Source organism: Coregonus clupeaformis, unplaced genomic scaffold (genome assembly GCF_020615455.1).
Source record: "Coregonus clupeaformis isolate EN_2021a unplaced genomic scaffold, ASM2061545v1 scaf0644, whole genome shotgun sequence".
NCBI classification, from domain to species: domain Eukaryota; kingdom Metazoa; phylum Chordata; class Actinopteri; order Salmoniformes; family Salmonidae; genus Coregonus; species Coregonus clupeaformis.
The window spans coordinates 98,222-125,534 of NW_025534099.1; the positions used below are offsets into that span (position 1 = coordinate 98,222).

The 27,313-nt window shown below is 46.9% G+C and overlaps 1 protein-coding gene across 1 annotated transcript in view; it reads left to right on the forward strand.

The window, feature by feature from the left end:
• Positions 1 to 5,422: 5,422 nt before the first annotated feature.
• LOC123485287 (ectonucleoside triphosphate diphosphohydrolase 1-like) overlaps positions 5,423 to 27,313 on the forward strand; it is a 99,100-nt gene continuing 77,209 nt past the window's right edge. The window contains 1 exon segment of the mRNA XM_045216236.1: positions 5,423 to 5,523. Coding sequence (XP_045072171.1) covers positions 5,508 to 5,523 — 16 coding nt within the window. The 5' untranslated portion in view covers positions 5,423 to 5,507.

Consider the following 27,313-nt stretch of genomic DNA (forward strand, 5'->3'; position numbering starts at 1 on the left):
CTAGTTAATCACAGTGGGTCCCCTCCTCTCCTGTAAAACTAGTTAATCACATTGGGTCCCCTCCTCCTGTAAAACTAGTTAATCACAGTGGGTCCCCTCCTCTCCTGTAAAACAAGTTAATCACAGTGGGTCCCCTCCTCTCCTGTAAAACAAGTTAATCACAGTGGGTCCCCTCCTCTCCTGTAAAACTAGTTAATCACAGTGGGTCCCCTCCTCCTGTAAAACTAGTTAATCACAGTGGGTCCCCTCCTCTCCTGTAAAACTAGTTAATCACAGTGGGTCCCCTCCTCCTGTAAAACTAGTTAATCACAGTGGGTCCCCTGCTCTCCTGTAAAACTAGTTAATCACAGTGGGTCCCCTCCTCTCCTGTAAAACTAGTTAATCACAGTGGGTCCCTCCTCTCTGTAAAACTAGTTAATCACAGTGGGTCCCCTCCTCCTGTAAAACTAGTTAATCACAGTGGGTCCCCTCCTCTCCTGTAAAACTAGTTAATCACAGTGGGTCCCCTCCTCTCCTGTAAAAACTAGTTAATCACAGTGGGTCCCCTCCTCTCTGTAAAACTAGTTAATCACAGTGGGTCCCCTCTTCTCCTGTAAAACTAGTTAATCATAGTGGGTCCCCTGCTCTCCTGTAAATCTAGTTAATCACAGTGGGTCCCCTCCTCTCCTGTAAAACTAATTAATCACAGTGGGTCCCCTCCTCTCCTGTAAAACTAGTTAATCACAGTGGGTCCCCTGCTCTCTGTAAAACTAGTTAATCACAGTGTGTCCCCTCCTCTCCTGTAAAACTAGTTAATCACAGTGGGTCCCCTCCTCCTGTAAAACTAGTTAATCACAGTGGGTCCCCTCCTCTCCTGTAAAACAAGTTAATCACAGTGGGTCCCCTCCTCTCCTGTAAAACTAGTTAATCACAGTGGGTCCCCTCCTCCTGTAAAACTAGTTAATCACAGTGGGTCCCCTCCTCTCCTGTAAAACTAGTTAATCACAGTGGGTCCCCTCCTCCTGTAAATCTAGTTAATCACAGTGGGTCCCCTCCTCTCCTGTAAAACTAGTTAATCACAGTGGGTCCCCTGCTCTCCTGTAAAACTAGTTAATCACAGTGGGTCCCCTCCTCCTGTAAAACTAGTTAATCACAGTGGGTCCCCTCCTCTCCTGTAAAACTAGTTAATCACAGTGGGTCCCCTCCTCTCCTGTAAAACTAGTTAATCACAGTGGGTCCCCTCCTCTCCTGTAAAACTAGTTAATCACAGTGGGTCTCCTCTCCTCTCCTGTAAAACTAGTTAATCATAGTGGGTCCCCTCCTCCTGTAAAACTAGTTAATCACAGTGGGTCCCCTCCTCTCCTGTAAAACAAGTTAATCACAGTGGGTCCCTCCTCTCCTGTAAAACTAGTTAATCACAGTGGGTCCCCTCCTCCTGTAAAACTAGTTAATCACAGTGGGTCCCCTCCTCTCCTGTAAAACTAGTTAATCACAGTGGGTCCCCTCCTCCTGTAAATCTAGTTAATCACAGTGGGTCCCCTCCTCTCCTGTAAAACTAGTTAATCACAGTGGGTCCCCTGCTCTCCTGTAAAACTAGTTAATCACAGTGGGTCCCCTCCTCCTGTAAAACTAGTTAATCACAGTGGGTCCCCTCCTCTCCTGTAAAACTAGTTAATCACAGTGGGTCCCCTCCTCTCCTGTAAAACTAGTTAATCACAGTGGGTCCCCTCCTCTCCTGTAAAACTAGTTAATCACAGTGGGTCCCCTCCTCTCCTGTAAAACTAGTTAATCACAGTGGGTCTCCTCTCCTCTCCTGTAAAACTAGTTAATCATAGTGGGTCCCCTCCTCTCCTGTAAAACTAGTTAATCGACAGTGGGTCCCCTCCTCTCCTGTAAAACTAGTTAATCACAGTGGGTCCCCTCCTCCTGTAAAACTAGTTAATCACAGTGGGTATCTTCCTCTCCTGTAAAACTATTTGGTCTGAGGGAATAAACCTTATTATAATAAATAATTGAAGACAATTGAAAAAAATCCATAAACTGATTAAACTTTATTAAAACTTGTAATGTAATTATTGTTTTAAGTGCAGGGTACCAACTTCTGAGGGAATAAACTATTGTGTTTATTTTAATAAACAGAGTAAACTTTGTTATCATGTGATTCATGTTTTAAGTACAGTGTAACAAGTATTGTAAATAATAATGTGTCCCTGGGTGGGATCGAACCCTGTCAAATAAAATGACAGAAAAGGTCAACTAAGGTCACTCAAAATTGTGCTACGGCTATCCATGACAGGCCACTGCATGTTAGTCTAACGTGATAACCACTACACCACGGAAACTGCTGCTTGAAGCATCTACAAGGAGTAAACTGATTAACCACTACACCACGGAAACTGCTGCTTGAAGCATCTACAAGGAGTAAACTGATTAACCACTACACCACGGAAACTGCTGCTTGAAGCATCTACAAGGAGTAAACTGATTTTCACTGATATTCGTTGCATGTATTTGAATTCCGACAGTGAGGCAAACACGATAGCCACTACACTACGGAAAATTCTACTTGAAAAATGCTACTCTCTCACTGTCTCACTCTAACTGTCTCTCTCTCTCTCTCACCATCTCTCTGTCTGTCTCCCTAACGCTTCCAGTCTCAGTTCCCCCCCGGGTAAGGGTTATTAGCCAACCAGTCTGGAAACAATAGACCACTATGAAACATCTGGGAAACCAGGCCTGCTATTCATAGCACACTTTGAAAAGGCATTTGATAAAGTACGACTGGGGTTTATATATAAATGCCTGGAGCATATCAATTTTGGAGAATCTCTCTTATAAAATGGGTTAAAATCATGTATAGTAACCCTAGGTGTAAAATAGTAAATAATGGCTATTTCTCCTAAAGTTTAAACTGTCAAGAGGAGTGAAACAAGGTTGTCCACTATTGGCATATCTATTTATTATGGCCATCGCTATTAAAATCAGATCCAACAATAATTTCAAGGGATTAGAAATCCAGGGCTTAAAAACAAAGGTGTCATTGTGCGCTGTTGATTCATGTTTTCTTTTAAATCCACAACTTGAATCCCTCCACAGCCTCATAGAGGATCTAGAAACATTTTCTAACCTCTCTGGATCATTGTCATGCTGAAAGACCCAGCCACGTTTCATCTTCAATGCCCTTACTGATGGAAGGAGGTTTTCACTCAAAATCTCACGATACATGGCCCCATTCATTCTTTCCTTTACACGGAACAGTCGTCCTGGTCCCTTTGCAGAAAAAACAGCCCCAAAGCATGATGTTTCCACCCCCATGCTTCACAGTAGGTATGGTGTTCTTTGGATGCAACTCAGCATTCTTGTCCTCCAAACACGACGAGTTGAGTTTTTACCAAAAAGTTCTATTTTGGTTTCATCTGACCATATGACATTCTCCCAATCCTCTTCTGGATCATCCAAATGCACTCTAGCAAACTTCAGACGGGCCTGGACATGTACTGGCTTAAGCAGGGGGACACGTCTGGCACTGCAGGATTTGAGTCCCTGGCGGCGTAGTGTGTTACTGATGGTAGGCTTTGTTAATTTGGTCCCAGCTCTGCAGGTCATTCACTAGGTCCCCCGTGTGGTTCTGGGATTTTTGCTCACCGTTCTTGTGATCATTTTGACCCACGGGGTGAGATCTTGCGTGGAGCATATGGGGATTGGAAGTGATGCAGACAGTCTGTGTGTTTGAGGAACTAAAAGAGCTGATTAATCACTTTCAGACTATCAAAATGAAAAGTTAGGAAACAATGAAGAAGCACTCGAAAGAGAAATGTATAATGAGCAATGGACATTAAACCGGTGGAAATGTGTCCTTTGGTCTGGAGTCCAAACTGTTTCCAACCGCTGTGGCTTTGTGAGATGCGGTGTGTGTGAACAGATGATCTCCGCATGTGTATTTCCCACTGTAAAGCATGGAGGAGGAGGTGTTATGGGGTGAGGGGGCCTTGCTGGTGACACTGTCTGCGATTTATTTAGAATTCAAGGCACACTTAACCAGCATAGCTACCACAGCATTCTGCAGCGATACACCATCCCATCTGGTTTGGGCTTATTGGGACTATCATTTGTTTTTCAACAGGACAATGACCCAACACACCTCCAGGCTGTGTAAGGGCTACTTTACCAAGAAGGAGAGTGATGGAGTGCTGCATCAGATGACCTGGCCTCCACAATCCCCCGACCTCAACCCAACAAGTGCTCAGCATATGTGGGAACTCCTTCAAGACTGTTGGAAAAGCATTCCAGGTGAAGCTGGTTGAGAGAATGCCAAGAGTGTGCAAAGCTGTCATCAAGGCAAAGGGTGGCTATTTGAAGAATCTCAAATATAAAATATATTTTCATTTGTTTAACACTTTTTTTGGTTACTACATGATTCCATGTGTGTTATTTCATAGTTCTGATGTCTTCACTATTATTCTACAATGTAGAAAATAGTAGAAATAAAGAAAACCCTTCAATGAGTAGGTGTGTCCAAACTTTTTGACTGGTACTGTATGTGTACACACACTCACACACCAACTCACCCACTCACCCACTCACCCACACACCCACCCACTCACCCACACACTCACCCACTCACCCACACCCACTCACCCACACACATTTAGATGTACCCAGCCCTCCTTGAACCCAGAGAGAGGAACAGAGAGGAGGGTGTGTTGAGGGGGAGGTTGAAGTGGGAGGGAAGAGAGAGAGGGGAGGAGAGAAGAGAGAGAGGAGGGTGTGTTGAGGGGAGGTTGAGTGGGAGGAGAGAAGAGAGAGAGGAGGGGAGTGTTGAGAGGTTGGAGTGGGAGGAGAGAAGAGAGAGAGGAGGGGAGTGTTGAGAGGTTGGAGTGGGAGGAGAGAAGAGAGAGGGGGAGGAGGGAAGAGAGAGGGGGAGGCGAGAAGAGAGGGGGAGGCGAGAAGAGAGAGGGGGGAGGAGAGAAGAGAGAGGGGGAGGAGAGAAGAGAGAGGGGGAGGATAGAAGAGAGAGGGGAGGAGGAGGGAAGAGAGAGGGAGGAGGGAGAGAGAGAGGGGGAGGAGGGAAGAGAAAGGGGAGGAGGAAGAGCGAGTGGGATTGGGGAAGAGAGAGGGAGGAGGGAAGAGAGAGGGGGGAGGAGGGAAGTGAGAGGGGAGGAAGAAGAGAGACGGGGAGGAGGAAGAGAGACGGGGAGGAGGAAGAGCGAGTGGGATTGGGGAAGAGAGAGGGGAGGCAGGAAGAGGCAGGGGGAGGAGGGGAAGTGAGAGGGGAGGAGGGGAGAGAGAGGGGGGAGGAGAGAAGAGAGAGGGGGAGGATAGAAGAGAGAGGGGAGGAGGGAAGAGAAAGGGGGAGGGAAGAGAGAGGGGGAGGAGAGAAGAGAGAGAGAGGAAAGAAAGAGAGCAAAGAGAGCCGTTTGTGTGTCAGAGAGAAGAGGGGAGAGAGCGGGAGGGGGAAGGTTATAGAGAGAAGAGGGGAGAGAGAGAGAATAGAAAGACCATTATATCACTGCTGAGCGATACAGACCATGGCTGAACAGAGAGGTAGGGTTACAGCTCTGCCTGACACACACACACACACACACACACACACACACACACCACTTCCTTTTCTGTGACAACGTTACAATTGATGCAGTAAAGAGGTCAATGGGACGCAGGACGTTGTTCTAAATAGTGTCTGAATGTTCTAAATAAGAATTTCCCAAACTCGGTCCTCTGACCCCAAGGGGTGCATTTTTGTTTTTTGCCTAGCACAACACAGCTGATGCACATAATCAACTAATCATCAAGCTTTGATCATTTGAATCAGCTGTGTAAAAAACCCAAAATGTGAACCCTTGGGGTCCCCAGGACAGAATGTTCTAAATAGTGTCTGAATGTTCTAAATAGTGTCTGAATGTTCTAAATAGTGTCTGAGTGTTCTAAATAGTGTCTGAATGTTCTAAATAGTGTCTGAGTGTTCTAAATAGTGTCTGAATGTTCTAAATAGTGTCTGAGTGTTCTAAATAATATCTGAGTGTTCTAAATAGTGTCTGAATGTTCTAAATAGTGTCTGAGTGTTCTAAATAGTGTCTGAGTGTTCTAAATAGTGTCTGAGTGTTCTAAATAGTGTCTGAATGTTCTAAATAGTGTCTGAGTGTTCTAAATAGTGTCTGAATGTTCTAAATAGTATCTGAGTGTTCTAAATAGTGTCAGAGTGTTCTAAATAGTGTCTGAGTGTTCTACAGCAGGTGCCTGAGGGTTCTAATGAATGTAGAGTTAGGTTTAGTGTCTGGTTTTGTGTTAGGGTTAGGTGTTACGGTTAAGGGTTAGAGGTTAGTTCTAAGGGGCTTTAGGGATTAGAGGATCGTTTTAGGTTAGTATGTGTAATATGGTGTCTGTCCTCCAAGCTCCCATGATGCTTTGCTTTCTCAAAGAGGAAGCCAACTTCCTGTTGCTGAGTCATGTCAGTCAGAGGGTCCACTTTTAACAGGAAGTGACTAGATGAGAGACTGTGAGGGTTGAGGTTAGTTTCTTTAGGTTTAGGATTCTTTTAAGGGTGTTCGGTCTCAGAGGACATTGGAAGGGTTAGAGGACAGTGGAATTTAATGTGAAAGGGTTAGAGGACTTTTTCCTAATTTTGTTGGGTTACAGCCTAAATTCAAAATGGATTAAATATATTTTTTTCTCTCACCCGTCTACACACAATACCCCATAATGACAAAGTGAAAATATGTTTTTAGAAATGTTTGCAAATGTATTGAAAATGAAAGACAGAAATATCTCATTTCCAACAGTATTCACCCCCCTGAGTCAATACATGTTACAATCACCTTTGATTACAGCTGTGAGTGTTTCTAGTTCGGTCATAAGAGTTTTCCACTCCTGGATTGTACAAGTATTTGCAAATTATTATAAAAAATTATTCAAGCTCTGTCAAGTTGGTTGTTGATCCTTGCTAGACAGCCATTTTCAAGTCTTGCCATAAGATTTTCAAGCCGATTTAAGTCAAAACTGTAACTAGGCAACTCAGGAACGTTCAATGTAGTCTTGGTAAGCAACTACAGTGTATACAGTGGCTTGCAAAAGTATTCACCCCCCTTGGCATTTTTCCTATTTTGTTGCCTTTACAACCTGGAATTAAAATGGATTTTTTGGGGTTTGTATCATTTGATTTACACAATATGCCTACCACTTTGAAGATGCAAAATATTTTTTTTTGGAAACAAACAAGAAATAAGACAAAAAAACTGAAAACTTGAGCGTGCATAACTATTCACCCCCCCAAAGTCAATACTTTGTAGAGCCACCTTTTGCAGCAATTACAGCTGCAAGTCTCTTGGGGTATGTCTCTATAAGCTTGGCACATCTAGCCACTGGGATTGTTGCCCATTCTTCAAGGCAAAACTGCTCCAGCTCCTTCAAGTTGGATGGGTTCCGCTGGTGTACAGCAATCTTTAAGTCATACCACAGATTCTCAATTGGATTGAGGTCTGGGCTTTGACCAGGCCATTCCAAGACATTTAAATGTTTCCCCTTAAACCACTCAAGTGTTGCTTTAGCAGTATGCTTAGGGTAATTGTCCTGCTGGAAGGTGAACCTCCGTCCCAGTCTCAAATCTCTGGAAAACTGAAACAGGTTTCCCTCAAGAATTTCCCTGTATTTAGCGCCATCCATCATTCCTTCAATTCTGACCAGTTTCCCAGTCCTTGCTGATGAAAAACATCCCCACAGCATGATGCTGCCGCCACCATGCTTCACAATGGGGATGGTGTTCTCCGGGTGATGATAGGTGTTGGGTTTGCGCCAGACATAGCGTTTTCCTTGATCACCAAAAAAACTCAATTCTAGTGTCATCTGACCAGAGTACCTTCTTCCATATGTTTGGGGAGTCTCCCACATGCCTTTTGGCGAACACCAAACGTGTTTGCTTATTTTTTTCTTTAAGCAATGGCTTTTTCTGGCCACTCTTCCGTAAAGCCCAGCTCTGTGGAGTGTACGGCTTAAAGTGGTCCTATGGACAAATACTCCAATCTTCCGCTGTGGAGCTTTGCAGCTCCTTCAGGGTTATCTTTGGTCTCTTTGTTGCCTCTCTGATTAATGCCCTCCTTGCCTGGTCTGTGAGTTTTGGTGGGCGGCCTCTCTTGGCAGGTTTGTTGTGGTGCCATATTCCTTCCATTCTTTAATAATGGATTTAACGGTCCTCCGTGAGATGTTCAAAGTTTCTGATATTTTTTTATAACCCAACCCTGATCTGTACTTCTCCACAACTTTGTCCCTGACCTGTTTGGAGAGCTCCCTTGGTCTTCATGGTGCCGCTTGCTTGGTGGTGCCTTGCTTAGTGGTGTTGCAGACTCTGGGGCCTTTCAGAACAGGTGTATATATACTGAGATCATGTGACAGATCATGTGACACTTAGATTGCACACAGGTGGACTTTATTTAAATAATAAATGTGACTTCTGAAGGTAATTGGTTGCACCAGGTCTTATTTAGGGGCTTCATAGCAAAGGGGTGAATACATATGCACGCACCACTTTCCCGTTATTAATTTTCTAGAATTTTTGAAACAAGTTATTTTTTTTCATTTCACAAATTTTGACTATTTTGTTTATGCCCATTACATGAAATCCAAATAAAAATCCATTTAAATTACAGGTTGTAATGCAACAAAATAGGAAAAACGGCAAGGAGGATGAATACTTTTGCAAGGCACTGTATTTGGCCTTTTTGTGTGTTTAAGGTTATTGTCCTGCTGAAAGTTGAATTCATTTCCCAGTGTCTGGAGGAAAGCAGACTGAACCAGGTTTTCATGTAGGATTTTGCCTGTGCTTAGCTCCATTCCATTTTCTTTTTATCCTGATAAACTCCTCAGTCCTTAACGATGACAAGCATACCCCTTAACATGATGCAGCCACCACTATGCTCAGTAATGTGTTATAATGGATTTGCCCCAAGCATAACACTTTGTATTCAGGACAAAAGTTAATTGCTTTGCCACATTTTAAGCAGCATTACTTTTGTATTTGCATTTGTATTTATTATGAACCCCCATTAGTTCCTGCCAAGGCAGCAGCTACTCTTCCTGGGGTTTATTATGGATCCCCATTAGTTCCTGCCAAGGAAGCAGCTACTCTTCCTGGGGTTTATTATGGATCCCCATTAGTTCCTACCAAGGCAGCAGCTACTCTTCCTGGGGTTTATTATGGATCCCCATTAGTTCCTGCCAAGGCAGCAGCTACTCTTCCTGGGGTTTATTATGGATCCCCATTAGTTCCTGCCAAGGCAGCAGCTACTCTTCCTGGGGTCCAAACACATTAAGGCACTTACATTACACATAGAACAAAATATAAAACAGTACATCATATACATTATACCACTACATATCTACAATACAAAATGTATAATACCACCATACAACAATATTACAATGAATGTGTGTGTAGAGTGCGTGTGCTAGTGTGTGTGTGTATGCGTGTGTCTGTACCTGTGTGTGTGTCTCTTCACAGTCTCCGCTGTTCCATAAGGTGTATTTTTATCTGTTTTTTAAATCTGATTCTACTGCTTGCATCAGTTACCTGATGTGGAATAGAGTTCCATGTAGTCATGGCTCTATGTAGTACTGTGCGCCTCCCATAGTCTGATCTGGACTTGGGGACTGTGAAGAGACCTCTGGTGGCATGTCTTGTGAGGTACGCATGGGGGTCCGAGCTGTGTGCCAGTAGTTCAAATCAAATCAAATCAATTCAAATTTGTCACATGCACCGAATACAACAGATGTAGACCTTACAGTGAAATGCTCACAAGCCCTTAACCAACAATGCAGTTTAAAAAAGAATTAAAAAAAAATCACACAAAAAATACAATACAAAAATAATACGAAATAAAAGTAACAAATAATTAAAGGAACAATAATTAAATAACAGAGAGCTCAGGTGTATTCAGCTTGTCAACACCTCTTACAAAAACAAGTAGTGAATCAGTCAAACTCTCCTCCACTTTGAGCCATGAGAGATTGACATGCATATCATTGATGTTAGCTCCCCGTGTACTTTTAAGGGCCGGCCGTGCTGCCCTGTTCTGAGCCAATTGCAATTTTCCTAAGTCCCTCTTTATGGCACCTGACCACACGACTGAACAGAAGTCCAAGTGTGACAAAACTAGAGCCTGTAGGACCTGCCTTGTTGATAGTGCTGTTAGAGAAGGCAGAGCAGCGCTTTATTATGGACAGACTTCTCCCCATCTTAGCTACTGTTGTATCAATATGTTTTGACCATGAGAGTTTACAATCCAGGGTTACTCCAAGCAGTTTAGTCACCTCAACTTGCTCAATTTCCACAGTATTCTTATAATATTTAGTTGAGGTTTAGTGAATGATTTGTCCCAAATACAATGCTTTTACTTTTTTTAAAATATTTAGGACTAACTTATTCCTTGCTACCCATTCTGTAACTAACTGCAGTTCTTTGTTAAGTGCTGCAGTCATTTCAGTCACTGCAGTAGCTGAGGTGTATAGTGTTGAGTCATCCGCATACATAGACACACTGGCTTTACTCAAAGCCAGTTGCATGTCATTAGTAAAGATTGAAAAAAGTAAGGGGCCTCGACAGCTGCCCTGGGGAATTCCTGATTCTACCTGGATGATGTTAGAGAGGCTTCCATTAAAGAACACCCTCTGTGTTCTGTTAGACAGGTAACTCTTTATCCACAATATAGCAGGGGGTGTAAAGCCATAACACATACGTTTTTCCATCAACAGACTATGATCGATAATGTCAAAAGCCGCACTAACGTCTAACAAAACAGCCCCCACAATCTTTTTATCATCAATTTCTCTCAGCCAATCATCAGTCATTTGTGTAAGTGCTGTGCTTGTTGAGTGTCCTTCCCTATAAGCGTGCTGAAAGTCTGTTGTCAATTTGTTTACTGTGAAAAAACATTGTATCTGGTCAAACACCATTTTTTCATGAAGTTTACTAAGGGTTGGTAACAGGCTGATTGGTCGGCTATTTGAGCCAGTAAAGGGGGGCTTTAATATTCTTAGGTAGCGGAATGACTTTTTCTTCCCTCCAGGCCTGAGGGCACACACTTTCTAGTAGGCTTAGATTGAAGATATGGCAAATAGGAGTGGCAATATCGTCCACTATTATCCTCAGTAATTTTCCATCCAAGTCGTCAAATCCCGGTGACATGTCATTGTTGACATTAGTGCCTTGTTGCAAACAGGAAGCATGTTTTGGAATATTTTTATTCTGTACAGGCTTTTTCTTTCTTCTTTGTCAATTAGTAACTACAGTGTTGTTGATCCATCCTCAGTTTTTCTCCTATCACAGCCATTAAACTCTGTAATTCTTTTAAAGTCTCCATTGGCCTGATGGTGAAATCCCTGAGTGGTTTCCTTCCTCTCCGCCAACTGTATCTTTGTAGTGACTGGGTGTGTTGACACACCATCCAAAGTGTATATAATAACTTCACCATGCTCAATGGGGATATTCAATGTCTGCTTTTATATTTTTACCCATCTTCCAATAGGTGCCCTACATTGCGAGGCTTTGGAAAACTTCCCTGGTATTTGTGGTTGAATCAGTGTTTAACATTCGCTGCTTGACTGAAGGACCTTACAGATACAGAGTGTCACGATCGTCTAGAACAGATGAGGACCAAGGCGCAGCGTTGCAGGCAAACATACTCTTTATTATGAGACACGATCAAAACAACAAACGATACGTGACAGTTCACGGTCTAACACAAACCGACTGGAAACAAAATCCCACAAACACGAATGAAAAACAGACTGTATAAATATGGCTCCCAATCAGAGACAGCCAGCAACACCTGACACTCGTTGCCTCTGATTGGGAGCCACTCTGGCCAACATAGAAATAGCACCCATAGAACAAAACACATTGATCTACACACCCTGGCTCAACATAACAGTGTCCCCAGAGCCAGGGGCGTGACACAGAGAGAGGTAATCCTTCGAAAATCATGTTAAACACTATTATCGCACACAGTGAGTCCATGCAACGTATTATCGCACACAGTGAGTCCATGCAACGTATTATCGCACACAGTGAGTCCATGCAACGTATTATCGCACACAGTGAGTCCATGCAGCGTATTATCGCACACAGTGAGTCCATGCAACGTATTATCGCACACAGTGAGTCCATGCAGCGTATTATTGCACACAGTGAGTCCATGCAGCGTATTATCGCACACAGTGAGTCCATGCAACGTATTATGTGACTTGTGAAGCAGATTATTACTCCTGAACTTATTTAGGCTTTTCATAACAAAGGAGTTGAATACTTATTGACTGAAGACATTTCAGCTTTTCATTGTTAATTAATTAGTCTCAATTTAATCCATTTTAAATTCAGGCTGTAACACAACAACATGTGGAAAAAGTCAAGGGGTGTGAAGACTTTCTGATGGCACTGTAAACATGTTTCTATAATGTGAAAGGGTTAAGGTTAGAGGACAGTTATAGTTGTGTCACGATTCAGACAGACGACCAGAGGACCACAATTGCGTCACACCAGAAAGTTTATTAAACTTAAGGGAAAGGGGAAGTAGGGAGTGAATGAAGGCTCCAGGGGTAACAGGGATCCCGTCCAATGCGCTGGGTCTGTGCCCCCCCCAGTGGCAGCGATGCGTCCTATGAAGCCGGTGGTGGGTGGTCCAGAAGTCCTGGGGGGAGACACAGACACAACAGGGCGGAATGAAACCAGGCAGCAGTACAGTTCAAGGGAAATCCAAAATACGTAGTAGCAAGGCAGAAGGCTGGTCAGAGTTACCGGGATTGAAGAGTAGTCAGGAGTCGTAATGGCAGAAGCAGGTCTGGATCTCCTGAGGCAGAAGAGTATCCAAAAACAGGCAGGTCCGGGGTCACAAAACCAGGGTGAGCCAGAAGCGCGAGCAAACAGGTTCCGGGTGTGAGCTTTGCAGACGATCTGACACCGGAGAGCTGAAAGACAGGGCCTTAAATACTGGGAGAGGTTAGTGGGTAATGCAGCGCAGCTGGCAGAGTAATTAGAGCCGAGCAGAGCAGGGACAGGTGGAGCTAGTTAGGCTGAGTAGAGAGAGGGAGGTGAGCAGAGTGGAAGATAGTGGAAACAAATTAAGGTGGTAACCCGGTGGAGTGAGAGGGCTCATGACAGAACCCCCCAAGGGGACGGCCCCAGAAGTCCCAAGAGCAACACCACGCCGGGCGGGGAGGAGGGGAGCCGGAGGAGGGCTAGAACTCCTCCCGAACGGTCCGAGTGAACGTCCTCATCCTCGGAGGAAGCCGGAGGGCCGTGGTCGGGAGATGGGACAGGTCCCGAGACAGGATCAGGCACAGGACAGGAAGCCGAGCGGGCCGGACGGTTAGGGACCCCTCTGGGGCGGCTCCCTACGGATTGCAGGTTGATCAGGATGCCGTTGGTGGAAAGCGGTGATGAGAGTCCTATCCACAATCCGACTAGCTGGCACCCAGGTCCTTTCCTCAGGTCCATAGCCCTCCCAGTCAATGAGGTACTGGAGACCCCTACCCCTCCGTCTGGACCGAAGCAGGCGGCGGACGGTGTAAACCAGACCACCATCGACGAGCCGTGGAGGAGGAGGACCAGGCGCAGCAGGGACCAGCGGACTCTCATGGATGGGCTTAATCTTAGACACATGGAAAGTGGGGTGCACCCTCAGGGAATTAGGCAGTTGGAGCCGGACAGCAGTTGGGCTAATCACTCTTATGATAGGGAATGGGCCAATGAACCGAGGTGCCAGCTTCTGCGACTCCACCCTGAGTGGCAGGTTCTTCGATGACAACCACACCCTTTGACCAACATGGTAGGTGGGAGCAGGAATTCTCCGACGGTTGGCCCCGGTAGTGTAGCTGGCAACGGACCTGAGGAGTGTGGCTCGGGCTTGTGACCAGGTGCGGCGACATCGACGGGCAAAAGCAAGTGCAGATGGGCAAGTAACCTCCTCCTCCTGGCTGGCAAATAGAGGAGGCTGGTATCCATAAACACATTGGAAAGGGGACATACCGATGGCAGAGCAGGTCAGAGAATTGTGTGCGTACTCCACCCATGTCAATTGCTGCGACCAGGAGTGGGGGTTGCGTGAAGTCATGCATCGCAGTGCCTTCTCGAGCTCCTGATTAGCCCGCTCTGACTGCCCATTGGATTGGGGATGGAATCCGGAAGTCAGACTGACTGTGGCTCCCAGCAGGTGACAGAACTCCTTCCAAAAAGCGGAGGAGAATTGTGGACCACGGTCAGAAACAACATCCCTTGGCAGTCCGTGGATCCGGAAGACGTGTTCCAGGACCACCTGGGCGGTCTCCTTGGCGGTTGGGAGCTTGGGGAGGGGAATGAAGTGTGCCATCTTGCTGAAACGGTCAACGATGGTGAGAATGACGGTCATGCCACTTGAAGGGGGCAGCCCCGTGACAAAGTCAAGGGCGATGTGAGACCAGGGACGTCTGGGCACAGGCAGGGGCTGCAGCAATCCGGCTGGGGGGCTGGCAGGACGACTTGTGTTGGTTGCAGATGGGGCAGGCTTGGACGAATTCCCGTACATCCTTCCTCAGAGAGGGCCACCAGAACCTCTGGGCGAGCAGGTTGTAAGTGCGGGTGGAGCCAGGGTGACAAGCTAGGCGGGAGTCATGTCCCCACTGAATGACCTGGGACCTCAGGTCTTCGGGGGACAAAAAGGCGGTCAGCTGGGCAAGTGCTGGGACCTGGCTGGTTACGGAGAGCCTCCAGCACCTGTTCCTCAACAGCCCAGGTCAGAGCTGCAACGATGCAGGGACTTGGCAGAATCGACACAGGGTCCTTGGAGGGGGTGTCATCCTTCTGGAATTGACGGGAGAGGGCGTCTGGCTTGGTGTTGCGTGATCCAGGCCGGTATGACAGAGTGAAATTAAACCTGGTGAAGAACAGGCCCAGCGGGACTGCCTGGAGTTCAACCGTTTGGCCGTGCGGATGTACTCCAAGTTCTTATGATCGGTCCAAACGAGAAATGGAATGGTGGACCCCTCCAGCCAGTGACGCCACTCCTCCAAGGCAAGCTTCACAGCCAGCAGCTCACGGTTCCCTATGTCGTAATTGCACTCAGAGGGGGACAACCGACGTGAGAAAAAGGCACAGGGATGGAGCTTCCTATCCTCCGCAGCCCACTGAGAAATCACAGCACCAACTCCCACATCCGAGGCGTCCACCTCCACAATGAATTGCCGGTCCACATCAGGCATCTGGAGGATGGGAGCGGAGGTGAACCTCACCTTGAGGGTACTGAAGGCTTTGTCGGCTGCTGGGGTCCAGGTGAAGGGGTTGCTTGGTGCTGGTTAGAGCAGTGAGAGGGGCAGCAACGGTACTGTAGTTCCGGATAAACTTCCTATAGAAGTTAGCAAACCCCAGAAACTGTTGCAGCTTCTTTCTGTTCTCCGGAACTGGCCATGAAGTGACTGCTGATACTTTGGCAGGATCCATTTGGATACTTCCTTCTGCCACTATGTACCCCAGGAAGGCCACTGTCTTGACGTGAAACTCACATTTCTCTGCCTTGGCGTAGAGGGAATTCTCCAGAAGACGATGAAGGACTTGCTGGACATGGCGGGTGTGTTCAGACAGGTTTCTGGAGTAAATTAAGATGTCATCCAGGTAAACGAAGACAAACTTGTTTAACATGTCCCGCAGTACATCATTCACTAGAGCCTGGAACACAGCAGGAGCATTGGTGAGGCCAAAAGGCATAACCAGATACTCGTAGTGGCCTGTTGGTGTATTGAATGCGGTTTTCCATTCATCTCCCTCCCCGGATCCGCACTAGGTGGTAAGCGTTTCTGAGATCCAACTTGGTAAAAACAGTGGCTCCCTGGAGCAACTCAAAAGCAGAGGTGAGCAGAGGCAGAGGGTAACGGTTTTTCACTGTGATGTCGTTTGAGTCCCCTGTAGTCGATGCAGGGGCGAAGAGATCCGTCCTTCTTCCCCACAAAGAAGAAGCCAGCACCAGCAGGAGATGAAGATGAACGGATTAATCCCTGCGGACAGAGAGCCATTGATGTAGTCCTCCATGGACTTTCTTTCAGGAGCAGACAACGAATAAAGACGACCCCTTGGAGGAGCTGTTCCAGGGAGGAGGTCGATGGCACAGTCGTACGGTCGGTGAGGGGGCAGAGATGTGGCTCTTGCTTTGTTAAACACCTCTCTGAGACCATGGTAGCATTCTGGGACATTGGAGAGGTCAGGAGCGGAGTTAGTAGGTACTGGCCGAGGGGGTAGTGCGGCAGCAAGCAGGCAGGTTCGGTGGCAGTCCTCTCCCCACTCCCTGATCACCCCGGTCACCCAGTCGAGCTGAGGGTTGTGCCGGCGGAGCCATGGGTAACCCAGGATGAGGGGTTGGCCTGGAGAGGGGAGCAGGTGAAACTGGATAGTTTCTTGATGGTTTCCGGACAGACCCATCGAGACCGGGGCCGTGACATGAGTGACCGATCCGAGTAAGTGTCCGTCCAGTGCCCGGGCAGGAATAGGAGGTGTCAAACGGAGGTTCTCCAGTCCCAGTTGGCGTGCCAGCTTGATGTCCATTATGTTGGCTTCGGCGCCAGAATCCACCAGAGCAGCCAGGGTGTGAGTTGAGTCAGAGAGGCGGAGGTGAACTTGCAGCAGGGGTTTGCGGTCGGAGGACTGGATGGTCATTGAACTCAACCGGACTCCCCCTACGCCCGGTGAGCTTCGGCCCTTTAAAGGGCAGGTTACCACACGATGTCCATCACCTCCACAATAGAGGCAGAGGTTTGAGGTGAAGCGGCGCTGGCGCTCTGCAGGAGTGAGGGAGGCTCGCCCAATCTCCATAGGCTCAGACTGATCAAGCTGACCAGGGTGAGTGGCAGTAGATGACAGGAGCCCAGTCGGATCTCTCCGAATGCCGGTAGTAGGTGGACCTTGGCGCCCCCTCTCACGACGACGGGTCTGTATCCTTCTGTCGATCCTGACAGTCAGTGCGATGGCTTCATCAAGAGTGGAAGGCAGTTCATGGGAGACCAACTCGTCCTTGATATAGTCAGCCAAACTATGGAAGAACGCGTCCACCAACGATGGTGTGTTCCAAGAACTTCGTCTAGCCAGGGTTCGGAAGTCGATGGAATGGTCTGCGACTGTACGTCTGCCTTGTCGAATACTGAACAGTTCACGAGACGCCTCTGCGGTGGGTGAATCCAGGTCAAACACCTTCAGCATCTCCTCAGCAAACAGGTCGAAGGTTGCACATGCGGGGGTTTGACGTTCGAACTCTGCTGTTCCCCAGAGTCGAGCTCGGCCCGTCAGGTGAGTGATGGCATACCCAACTTTAGCCCCCTCCGTGGCGAAGGTCCTTGGCTGCAAGGAGAACTGAAGTCGGCAGCTAGTCAGGAATGGCCGGACCTGGGTTGAATCGCCGTTGAACCGCTCGGGGTTTCCAATCTTGGGTTCGGAGCAGCGGCTGCAATGACCGGGGCAGGTAACTCGGGGGGCTGGGCTGGTGGGCAGACTGGCTGGGGTAAGGTTGGTGAGGAGTTGAATGATCATGGCGAGTTGTTGTTGCTGCTGCTGGAACTGCTGCTCATGCTCATCGGTTTCCATGTCGGGAAAGTGTGCGCTGAGTCCATAATGGTCAGATCGTACTGTCACGATTCAGACAGACGACCAGAGGACCACAATTGCGTCACACCAGAAAGTTTATTAAACTTAAGGGAAAAGGGAAGTAGGGAGTGAATGAAGGCTCCAGGGGTAACAGGGATCCCGTCCAATGCGCTGGGTCTGTGCCCCCCAGTGGCAGCGATGCGTCCTATGAAGCCGGTGGTGGGTGGTCCAGAAGTCCTGGGGGGAGACACAGACACAACAGGGCGGAATGAAACCAGGCAGCAGTACAGTTCAAGGGAAATCCAAAATACGTAGTAGCAAGGCAGAAGGCTGGTCAGAGTTACCGGGATTGAAGAGTAGTCAGGAGTCGTAATGGCAGAAGCAGGTCTGGATCTCCTGAGGCAGAAGAGTATCCAAAAAACAGGCAGGTCCGGGGGTCACAAAACCAGGGTGAGCCAGAAGCGCGAGCAAACAGGTTCGGGTGTGAGCTTTGCAGACGATCTGACACCGGAGAGCTGAAAGACAGGGCCTTAAATACTGGGGAGAGGTTAGTGGGTAATGCAGCGCAGCTGGCAGAGTAATTAGAGCCGAGCAGAGCAGGGACAGGTGGAGCTAGTTAGGCTGAGTAGAGAGAGGGAGGTGAGCAGAGTGGAAGATAGTGGAAACAAATTAAGGTGGTAACCCGGTGGAGTGAGAGGGCTCATGACAAGTTGATATCAATATGTTTCTATAATGTGAAAGGGTTAAGGTTAGAGGACAGTTATAGTTGATATCAATATGTTTCTATAATGTGAAAGGGTTAAGGTTAGAGGACAGTTATAGTTGATATCAATATGTTTCTATAATGTGAAAGGGTTAAGGTTAGAGGACAGTTATAGTTGATATAAATATGTTTCTATAATGTGAAAGGGTTAAGGTTAGAGGACAGTTATAGTTTATATAAATATGTTTCTATATTGAACCCTGACCCTACATTGTTAAAGGGTTAGGGGACAGTAGAAGGTGATATCAATATATTTATATATTGAAACCTACATTGTGAAAGGGTTAGGGGACAGTAGAAGTTGATATCAATATATTTATATATTGAAACTGTCAAAAGTACCGATGTGGATGTGGTGGAGGAGTCAGGCGCAGGACACAGAGGATTCGTCCAAAAGACTTTACTAGTCCAAAGTGCAACAAACAATACACGACCTCGAAAACAAACGGAGGCGAGGGAATTACGCAACATGCGTAAAACAATCAACAAAACTAACAGCGCGCAAACACGCAGCTCCGCACGACAGGCAAACAACAACACACAATCTAACTAATACAAAACAGGGAACTTTTAGGACACGTAATCAGAACACAAACAGACACAGGTGTACAAGACAGACTAAAGCAATCACACCACGAAACATACAACGGTGGCAGCTAGTACTCCGGGACGGCGAATCGCCCGAAGCCTGCCCGAACCAGGAGGAGGAGCAGTCTCGGCCGAAACCGTGACAGTACAAATGTCTAGGCGCCTTACACTGGGCGCACACCGAGCAGGAGGAGACATAAACCCTCACATCCTTAGCTAACGTTGGCCACCAGTATTTCACGCTAAGGCAGTGCACTGTCCGGCCAATACCTGGATGTCCAGAGGAGGGTGATGTATGAGCCCAATAAATAAGACGATCACGAACCTCGAGCGGAACGTACTTCCGCCCCACAGGACACTCGGGGGGAGTAGGGTCGGCACGCAGTGCCCGCTCGATTTCCGCATCGACCTCCCATACCACCGGAGCCACCAGACAAGACTCCGGCAGTATGGAAGTGGGCTCAATGGACCTCTCCTCTGTGTCATACCGCCGGGACAGGGCGTCTGCCTTACCGTTCTGGGACCCTGGGATGTATGTGATCTTAAAAACAAACCGGGTCAGGAACATGTTCCACCTAGCCTGACGAGGGTTCAATCTCCTAGCTGCCCGGATGTACTCCAGGTTACGGTGATCGGTCAGAATGAGGAAAGGGTGTTGAGCCCCCTCAAGCCAATGCCTCCACACCTTTAGGGCCTGGACTACAGCTAACAGCTCCCTGTCCCCAACGTCACAATTGCGCTCCGCCGAGCTGAGTTTCTTAGAGTAGAACGCACAGGGGCGGAGCTTAGGTGGCGTGCCGGACCGTTGTGACAGGACTGCCCCAATACCGGTCTCGGACGCGTCTACCTCTACTTGGAATGGTAAAGAGGGATCCAGATGCGCCAGCACCGGGGCCGAGGTGAACAGGTTCTTCAGTTTGACAAATGCCCTGTCCGCCTCAGCTAACCACTGCAGACGAACCAGACCCCCCTTTAACAGGGACGTGATGGGAGCTGCCACCTGTCCAAAACCCCGGATAAACCTCCGGTAGTAATTAGCAAAACCCAAGAACTGCTGCACCTCTTTTACAGTGGTTGGAGTTTGCCAATTACGCACGGCCGACCTACACGGTCTACCTCTATCTCCACACCAGACGCGGACAACCGATAACCCAAAAGGAGACGGACTCCTGGAAGAACAGGCATTTCTCTGCCTTGACATACAAGTCATGCTCCAACAGTCTTCTCAACACTCGGCGCACCAGGGCTACATGCTCGGCTCGTGTAGAAGAGTACACTAGGATGTCGTCGATGTACACTACCACACCCTGCCCATGCATGTCCCGGAAAATCTCGTCAACAAAGGATTGGAAGACTGAAGGAGCATTCATTAGCCCGTATGGCATGACGAGATACTCGTAATGACCCGAGGTGGTGCTAAATTCCGTTTTCCATTCATCCCCCCTCCCTAATGCGCACCAGATTGTACGCGCTCCTGAGATCCAACTTTGTGAAGAACTGCGCTCCGCGTAATGACTCCGTCATAGTCGCAATCAGTGGAAGAGGGTAACTGTACTTAACCGTGGTCTGATTGAGACTACGTGTAATCAATACAGGGCGCAAACCCCCGTCCTTCTTCTTCACAAAGAAGAAACTCGAGGAAACCGGGAAGTGGAGGACCGTATGTATCCCTGTGCCAAGGACTCGGCTATGTAAGTCTCCATAGCCGCTGTCTCCTCTTGAGACAGGGGATACACACGGCTCCGCTGGAAGAGCCGCTCCTGTTTGGAGATTTATCGCACAGTCCCCCTGTCTATGAGGTGGTAGCCGTGTTGCCCTCGTTTTGCTGAACACGAGTGCTAAGTCCTCATACTCAGGGGGAATGGCATTGCGGGCACTTGGTTCGGACTCTCAACCGAGGTCGCCCCTAAGGAAACACCTAGACATCTCCTACACACTGGGCAGACCACTCCATAAGAGCCCTCTGTTGCCACGCAATGGTAGGATCATGGGTGCTTAACCAGGAAGCCCCCAACACCACGGGTGCGCAGGAGAGTCAATCAGATAAAACTGAATGATCTCCTCATGACCCCCCTGCGTCGTCATAGTAAGTGGTGCTGTGACTTCTCTGATCAGCCCCGACCCCAAGGGCCGGCTGTCTAAAGGCGTGGACAGGAAACGGGGCTTCTACCGGCCGAAGGGGAATTCCAAACCTATAACAAAATGCCCGATCAATAAAATTCCCAGCTGCGCCTGAATCTACTAGCGTCTTATGCTGGGACTGAGGTGCCACCTGTGGAAAACGCACAGGAATACTCATGTGACCAACAGAAAGCTCTGGGTAAGTGGGGGCGCCTACTCACCTGAAATGACTCCCCCAGTGCGTGGCCTGTTGTCACCTCTCTCAGAAGACCCTCCCCCAGCACCTGGCCGCGGTGTGTCCTCCACGGCCACAGTTGGTGCAGGGGTGGCCCCTCGGGTTCTCTCTCCTCCTCTCTCTAGCACCAGCACCCCCGAGCTCCATGGGAATCGCTCGGAGGTGCTGGAGGGTGGAATGGTCGGCCCCCACTCGGGGACGTCCCGCGGGTAGCCAGCAGGGTGTCGAGACGTATGGAGATGTCCACCAACTGGTCGAATGATAGGTTGGTGTCCCTGCAGGCCAGCTCACGACGAACGTCCTCTCATAGGCTGCACCGGTAATGGTCGATGAGGGCCCTCTCATTCCACCCCGCATCCGCCGCTAGCGTCCGGAACTCCAGTGCGAACTCCTGTGCGCTCCTCTTCCCCCTGTCGGAGGTGGAACAGACGCTCCCCGCCGCTTTCCCTTCAGGTGGGTGATCGAAGACAGCCCTGAAGCGGCGGGAGAACTCCGTGTAGGTGATGGTAGCGGCGTCTATTCCCCTCCATTTGGCGTTGTCCCACTCCAACGCCTTGCCGGATAGACAGGAGATGAGGGTGGAGACGCTCTCGTATCCCGAGGGCGCTGGGTGTATGGTAGCCAGGTAGAGTTCCACCTGCAGGAGGAACCCCTGACACCCGGCTGCAGAACCGTCATATGCCCTCGGGAGCGAGAGCCGAATGCCGCTGGGTTCCGGTGCTGAGAGAGGAGGACTGGCCGTTGGTGATGGGATGGAGTAAGAAGGCATGGGCACCTCTCCAGTCACCAACCGGCGCAGAGTGTTGGACACCTCGTCCATGGCGGCCCCAAGTTGCCGGATCATGGTGTCTTGATAGCTGATCCGCTCTTCCAGCGACTTGGGTGCCGCCGCTGCTCCTGCTGACTCCATAGTTGGGTGTGTTGTTCTGTCAAAAGTACCGATGTGGATGTGGTGGAGGAGTCAGGCGCAGGACACAGAGGATTCGTCCAAAAGACTTTACTAGTCCAAAGTGCAACAAACAATACACGACCTCGAAAACAAACAGAGGCGAGGGAATTACGCAACATGCGTAAAACAATAAACAAAACTAGCGCAAACACGCAGCTCCGCACGACAGGCAAACAACAACACACAATCTAACTAATACAAAACAGGGAACTTTTAGGACACGTAATCAGAACACAAACAGACACAGGTGTACAAGACAGACTAAAGCAATTACACCACGAAACATACAACGGTGGCAGCTAGTACTCGGGGACGGCGAACGCCGAAGCCTGCCCGAACCAGGAGGAGGAGCAGTCTCGGCCGAAACCGTGACAGAAACCTACATTGTTAAAGGGTTAGGGGACAGTAAAAGTTGATATCAATATATTTATATATTGAAACCTACATTGTTAAAGGGTAATTCACCAGAAGCTTAAGGTACAACTCTAAGGCACCTTGAGCTAATATGTAAGGCAGAAACGTGTTGGTTTGCTGAAAGTAAAAACAATTTCCATTGTTTTTAGAAGGTTAAAGAACTGTGGTTTCCGGTGTTGTTAGAGTGCTAAAGAACTGTGGTCTGAATTTCGTCCCATGACAAAAACTATAATGAATGGATTTTATTTTACAAATCTATCATGACACACAGGACTCTGTACTCTGAGGGTGGAAGGTGTGTGTGTTGGAGTGTGTGTGTGTGTAGTGGTGTCGTCAGATTGAACACAAGAATGGAGCAACATTAATATCTAACATGCGAGAAGAGACACTGTCTTTCCTTTTCCCGTACGTCACCTGGCCCTAAGCCAAGGCTTCACTGATGACCTCATCACATTAAACAGTACAATACTAACCACACCCTAACCCAAGGCTTCACTGATTACCTCATCACATTAAACAGCACAATACTAACCCTAACCCAAGGCTTCACTGATGACCTCATCACTTTAAACAGCACAATACTAACCCTAACCCTCACCCAAGGCTTTACTGATTAACTCATCACTTTAAACAGCACAATACTAACCCTAACCCAAGGCTTCACTGATTATCTCAAGTTTTGTCGCACCTGGACTACTGTTCAGTCGTGTGGTCATGTGCCACAAAGATGGACTTACAATTGGCTCAGAACAGGGCAGCACGGCTGGCCCTTGGATGTATACAGAGAGCTAACATTAATAATATGCATGTCAATCTCTCCTGGCTCAAAGTGGAGGAGAGATTGACTTCATCACTATTTGTTTTTGTGAGAAGTAATGAGCTGTCTGTTAAAACTACTACAGTGGGTCCTCGTTTAAAAGTAGTGTCATACTGCAGCACATCTTGCTGCAGAGTGTTATGACATGTTGGAGGGCATGAAGTCATAGTATTTTACTGTCAGCCATTGTTGCCATTTATGCTAGTTTGACCACCAGAGGGCATCTTTGATGGCGTCTTTATGAAACTTGTTTGTGCTTGCTTACTTTTCCAAATAATCCTACAGAGGTCCAGGCCAGACGTTTTGATTGCGATACCCTATCCGAAAGACCATATTCCAAGGTTTGTAATTAACGTAGTTTTGCCAAACAACACAAAATATTTTACAGATGGTCTCTCTTTCAAAATATGTTTTCCTAGAATAACCACAGCTCCATAAATACTGATGACAATCAGCAAATACCCATTTGGGGAAAATATCCTTTCGATTTTATTCTCTTATATTCCACCATATGCATATTGTAAAGGGCTGGGGAATATAAGCAAGTTCATTCCAGTGGCGCAGCCAGAGCCTCAGCACATGCGGCTTTGAGGATAAAATGCTCCGAAAGTTTTAGTCTATTATGATATTTATCTCAATGTACTGCTAGAGTGGGAAATAGATATATTAGGGAAAAGTCAGGGACAGGTGGGTTTAAGGCTTTTATTTAAATGAAGTTATTGAAATGCCATGGAGCTGTAGGCCTAAGAGCCCTGTTTACTGTAGCTGTTTTAGTGTAACTTACTTATTGGCATAAAGACCTTCTTCAAAATACATTATATCAATCAATTATTCATTCATTTGTGCATGTCATCACACAGCATACAAGTCATCCATGTCTTTAAATACAGTCAAGCATTTTAGTTATAAAACGAGATAACAAAGGGAGCCTTGAATAATTAAACAATGAATAAAGCATAACGTCAGCTAAAGCGATTTAATTCACAAATGCATTAATAAATCAAATAAAATCAAATTGTATTTGTCACATGCGCCGAATACAACAGGTGTAGACCTTACAGTGAAATGCTTCCTTACAAGCCCTTAACCAACAATGCAGTTTTAAGAAAGAATACCTAAAAAAAAATAAGGACAAAAAGTAACAAATAATTAAAGAGCACCAGTAAAATAACAATAGCGAGGCTATTTACAGGGGGTACCCGGTACTGAGTTAATGTGCGGGGGCACCGGTAAGTCAAGGTAATTGAGGTAATACAGTGCCTTGCAAAAGTATTCATCCCCCTTGGCGTTTTTCCTATTTTGTTGCATTACAACCTGTAATTTAAATGGATTTTTATTTGGATTTCATTTAATAGACATACACTAAATAGTCCAAATTGGTGAAGTGAAATGAAAAAAATAACTTGTTTCAAAGAAATTAAAAAAAAGTAATTACGGAAAAGTGGTGTGTGCATATGTATTCACCCCCTTTGCTATGAAGCCCCTAAATAAGATCTGGTGCAACCAATTACCTTCAGAAGTCACATTTATTAGTTAAAGTCCACCTGTGTGCAATCTAAGTGTCACATGATCTGTCACATGATCTCAGTATATATACACCTGTTCTGAAAGGCCCCAGAGTCTGCAACACCACTAAGCAAGGGGCACCACCAAGCAAGCGGCACCATGAAGACCAAGGAGCTCTCCAAACAGGTCAGGGACAAAGTTGTGGAGAAGTACAGATCAGGGTTGGGTTATAAAGAAATATCAGAAACTTTGAACATCCCACGGAGCACCATTAAATCCATTATTAGAAAATTGAAAGAATATGGCACCACAACAAACCTGCCAAGAGAAGGCCACCCACCAAAACTCACGGACCAGGCAAGGAGGGCATTAATCAGAGAGGCAACAAAGAGACCAAAGATAACCCTGAAGGAGCTGCAAAGCTCCACAGCGAGAGATTGGAGTATCTGTCCATAGGACCAATTCAAGCCGTACACTCCACAGAGCTGGGCTTTACGGAAGAGTGGCCAGAAAAAAGCCATTGCTTAAAGAAAAAATAAGCAAACACGTTTGGTGTTCGCCAAAAGGCATGTGGGAGACACCCAAAACATATGGAAGAAGGTACTCTTGAGCTATTTGGCCATCAAGGAAAATATTATGTCTGGCGCAAACCCAACACCTCTCATCACCCCGAGAACACCATCCCCATAGTGAAGTATGGTGGTGGCAGCATCATGCTGTGGGGATTTTTTCATCAGCAAGGACTGGGAAACTGGTCAGAATTGAAGGAATGATGGATGGCGCTAAATACAGGGAAATTCTTGAGGGAAACCTGTTTCAGTTTTCCAGAGATTTGAGACTGGGACAGAAGTTCACCTTCCAGCAGGACAATGACCCTAAGCATACTGCTAAAGCAACACTCGAGTGGTTTAAGAGGAAACATTGAAATGTCTTGAAATGGCCTAGTCAAAGCCCAGACCTCAATCCAATTGAGAATCTGTGGTATGACTTAAAGATTGCTGTACACCAGCGGAACCCATCCAACTTGAAGGAGCTGGAGCAGTTTTGCCTTGAAGAATGGGCAACAATCCCAGTGGCTAGATGTGCCAAGCTTATAGAGACATACCCCAAGAGACTTGCAGTTGTAATTGCTGCAAAATAGTTATGCACGCTCAAGTTTTCTGTTTTTTTGTCTTATTTCTTGTTTGTTTCACAAAAATATATATTTTGCATCTTCAAAGTGGTAGGCATGTTGTGTAAATCAAATGATACAAACCCCCCCAAAATCCTTTTTAATTCCAGGTTGTAAGGCAGTGGGGTGAATACTTTCGCAAGCCACTGTATGTACATGTAGGTAGAGTTATTAAAGTGACTATGCATAGATAATGAATAGAGAGTAGCAGCAGCGTAAAAGTGTGTGTGGGGCAATAGTCTGGTTAGCCATTTGATTAGATGTTAAGGAGTCTTATGGCTTGGGGGTAGAAGCTGTTTATATTGGCTGTACAAGAGACTTTAAAACCTTGTTACGTTAGATCCGACTATATGGGATTGGTTATAATTTGTTTGTAAATTATTATTGTATTTGTTGTGCTGTTTAAACTGTTAAAAATGTTTTATTTATCCGTGCTGAGTAGCCGAGGCTTCATGGCTTCGCCATCAACCTGTTCATTTAGCAGAAATCACCTGCGTATATTCAGTCAACACATATATTTTAAGATTATAATGGAATATAACATGACATTTTCGTTTCTCTTAGAATAAAAACCTTCCAGTGTAACAACAGTTTTAGTAAGTAATAAGCTACGGTCCAGTTACAGATTCTCTGACAAAGTAGAAACAAAAAACAAATTGTCTCCTGAGTGGCGCAGTGGTCTAAGGCACTAGAGATCCTGGTTTGAATCCAGGCTCTGTCGTAGCTGGCCACGACAGGGAGACCCATGGGGCGGCGCACAATTGGCCCAGGGTAGTGGAGGGAATGGCCGGCAGAGCATGGTGTTTGCAACGTCAGGGTTGTGGGGTTCGATTCCCATGGGGGGCCAATAATAAACAAACAAAAAAATGTATGCACTCACTAACTGTAAGTCGCTCTGGATAAGAGCGTCTGCTAAATGACTGAAATGTAAATTAAAATGTGCTCGCGAGGAAGAGCAATTCATACACTATTGTTCTAAATTCAATCACTCTCTTCTACATCATTCAGTTCATTCAAATTCAATCGTAATCAATTTTGTAACTCCCGTTCAACAACTCCAAATTGCTTTTGTATATGCTCTAAGGGGATAACGGAAATAACATGATATAGGGTTAATTAAATAATCGAAAGTAAAAATGTGATTATTTATTAGCCTAGTGGATACAAGGGTTTTAGGCATTTCATG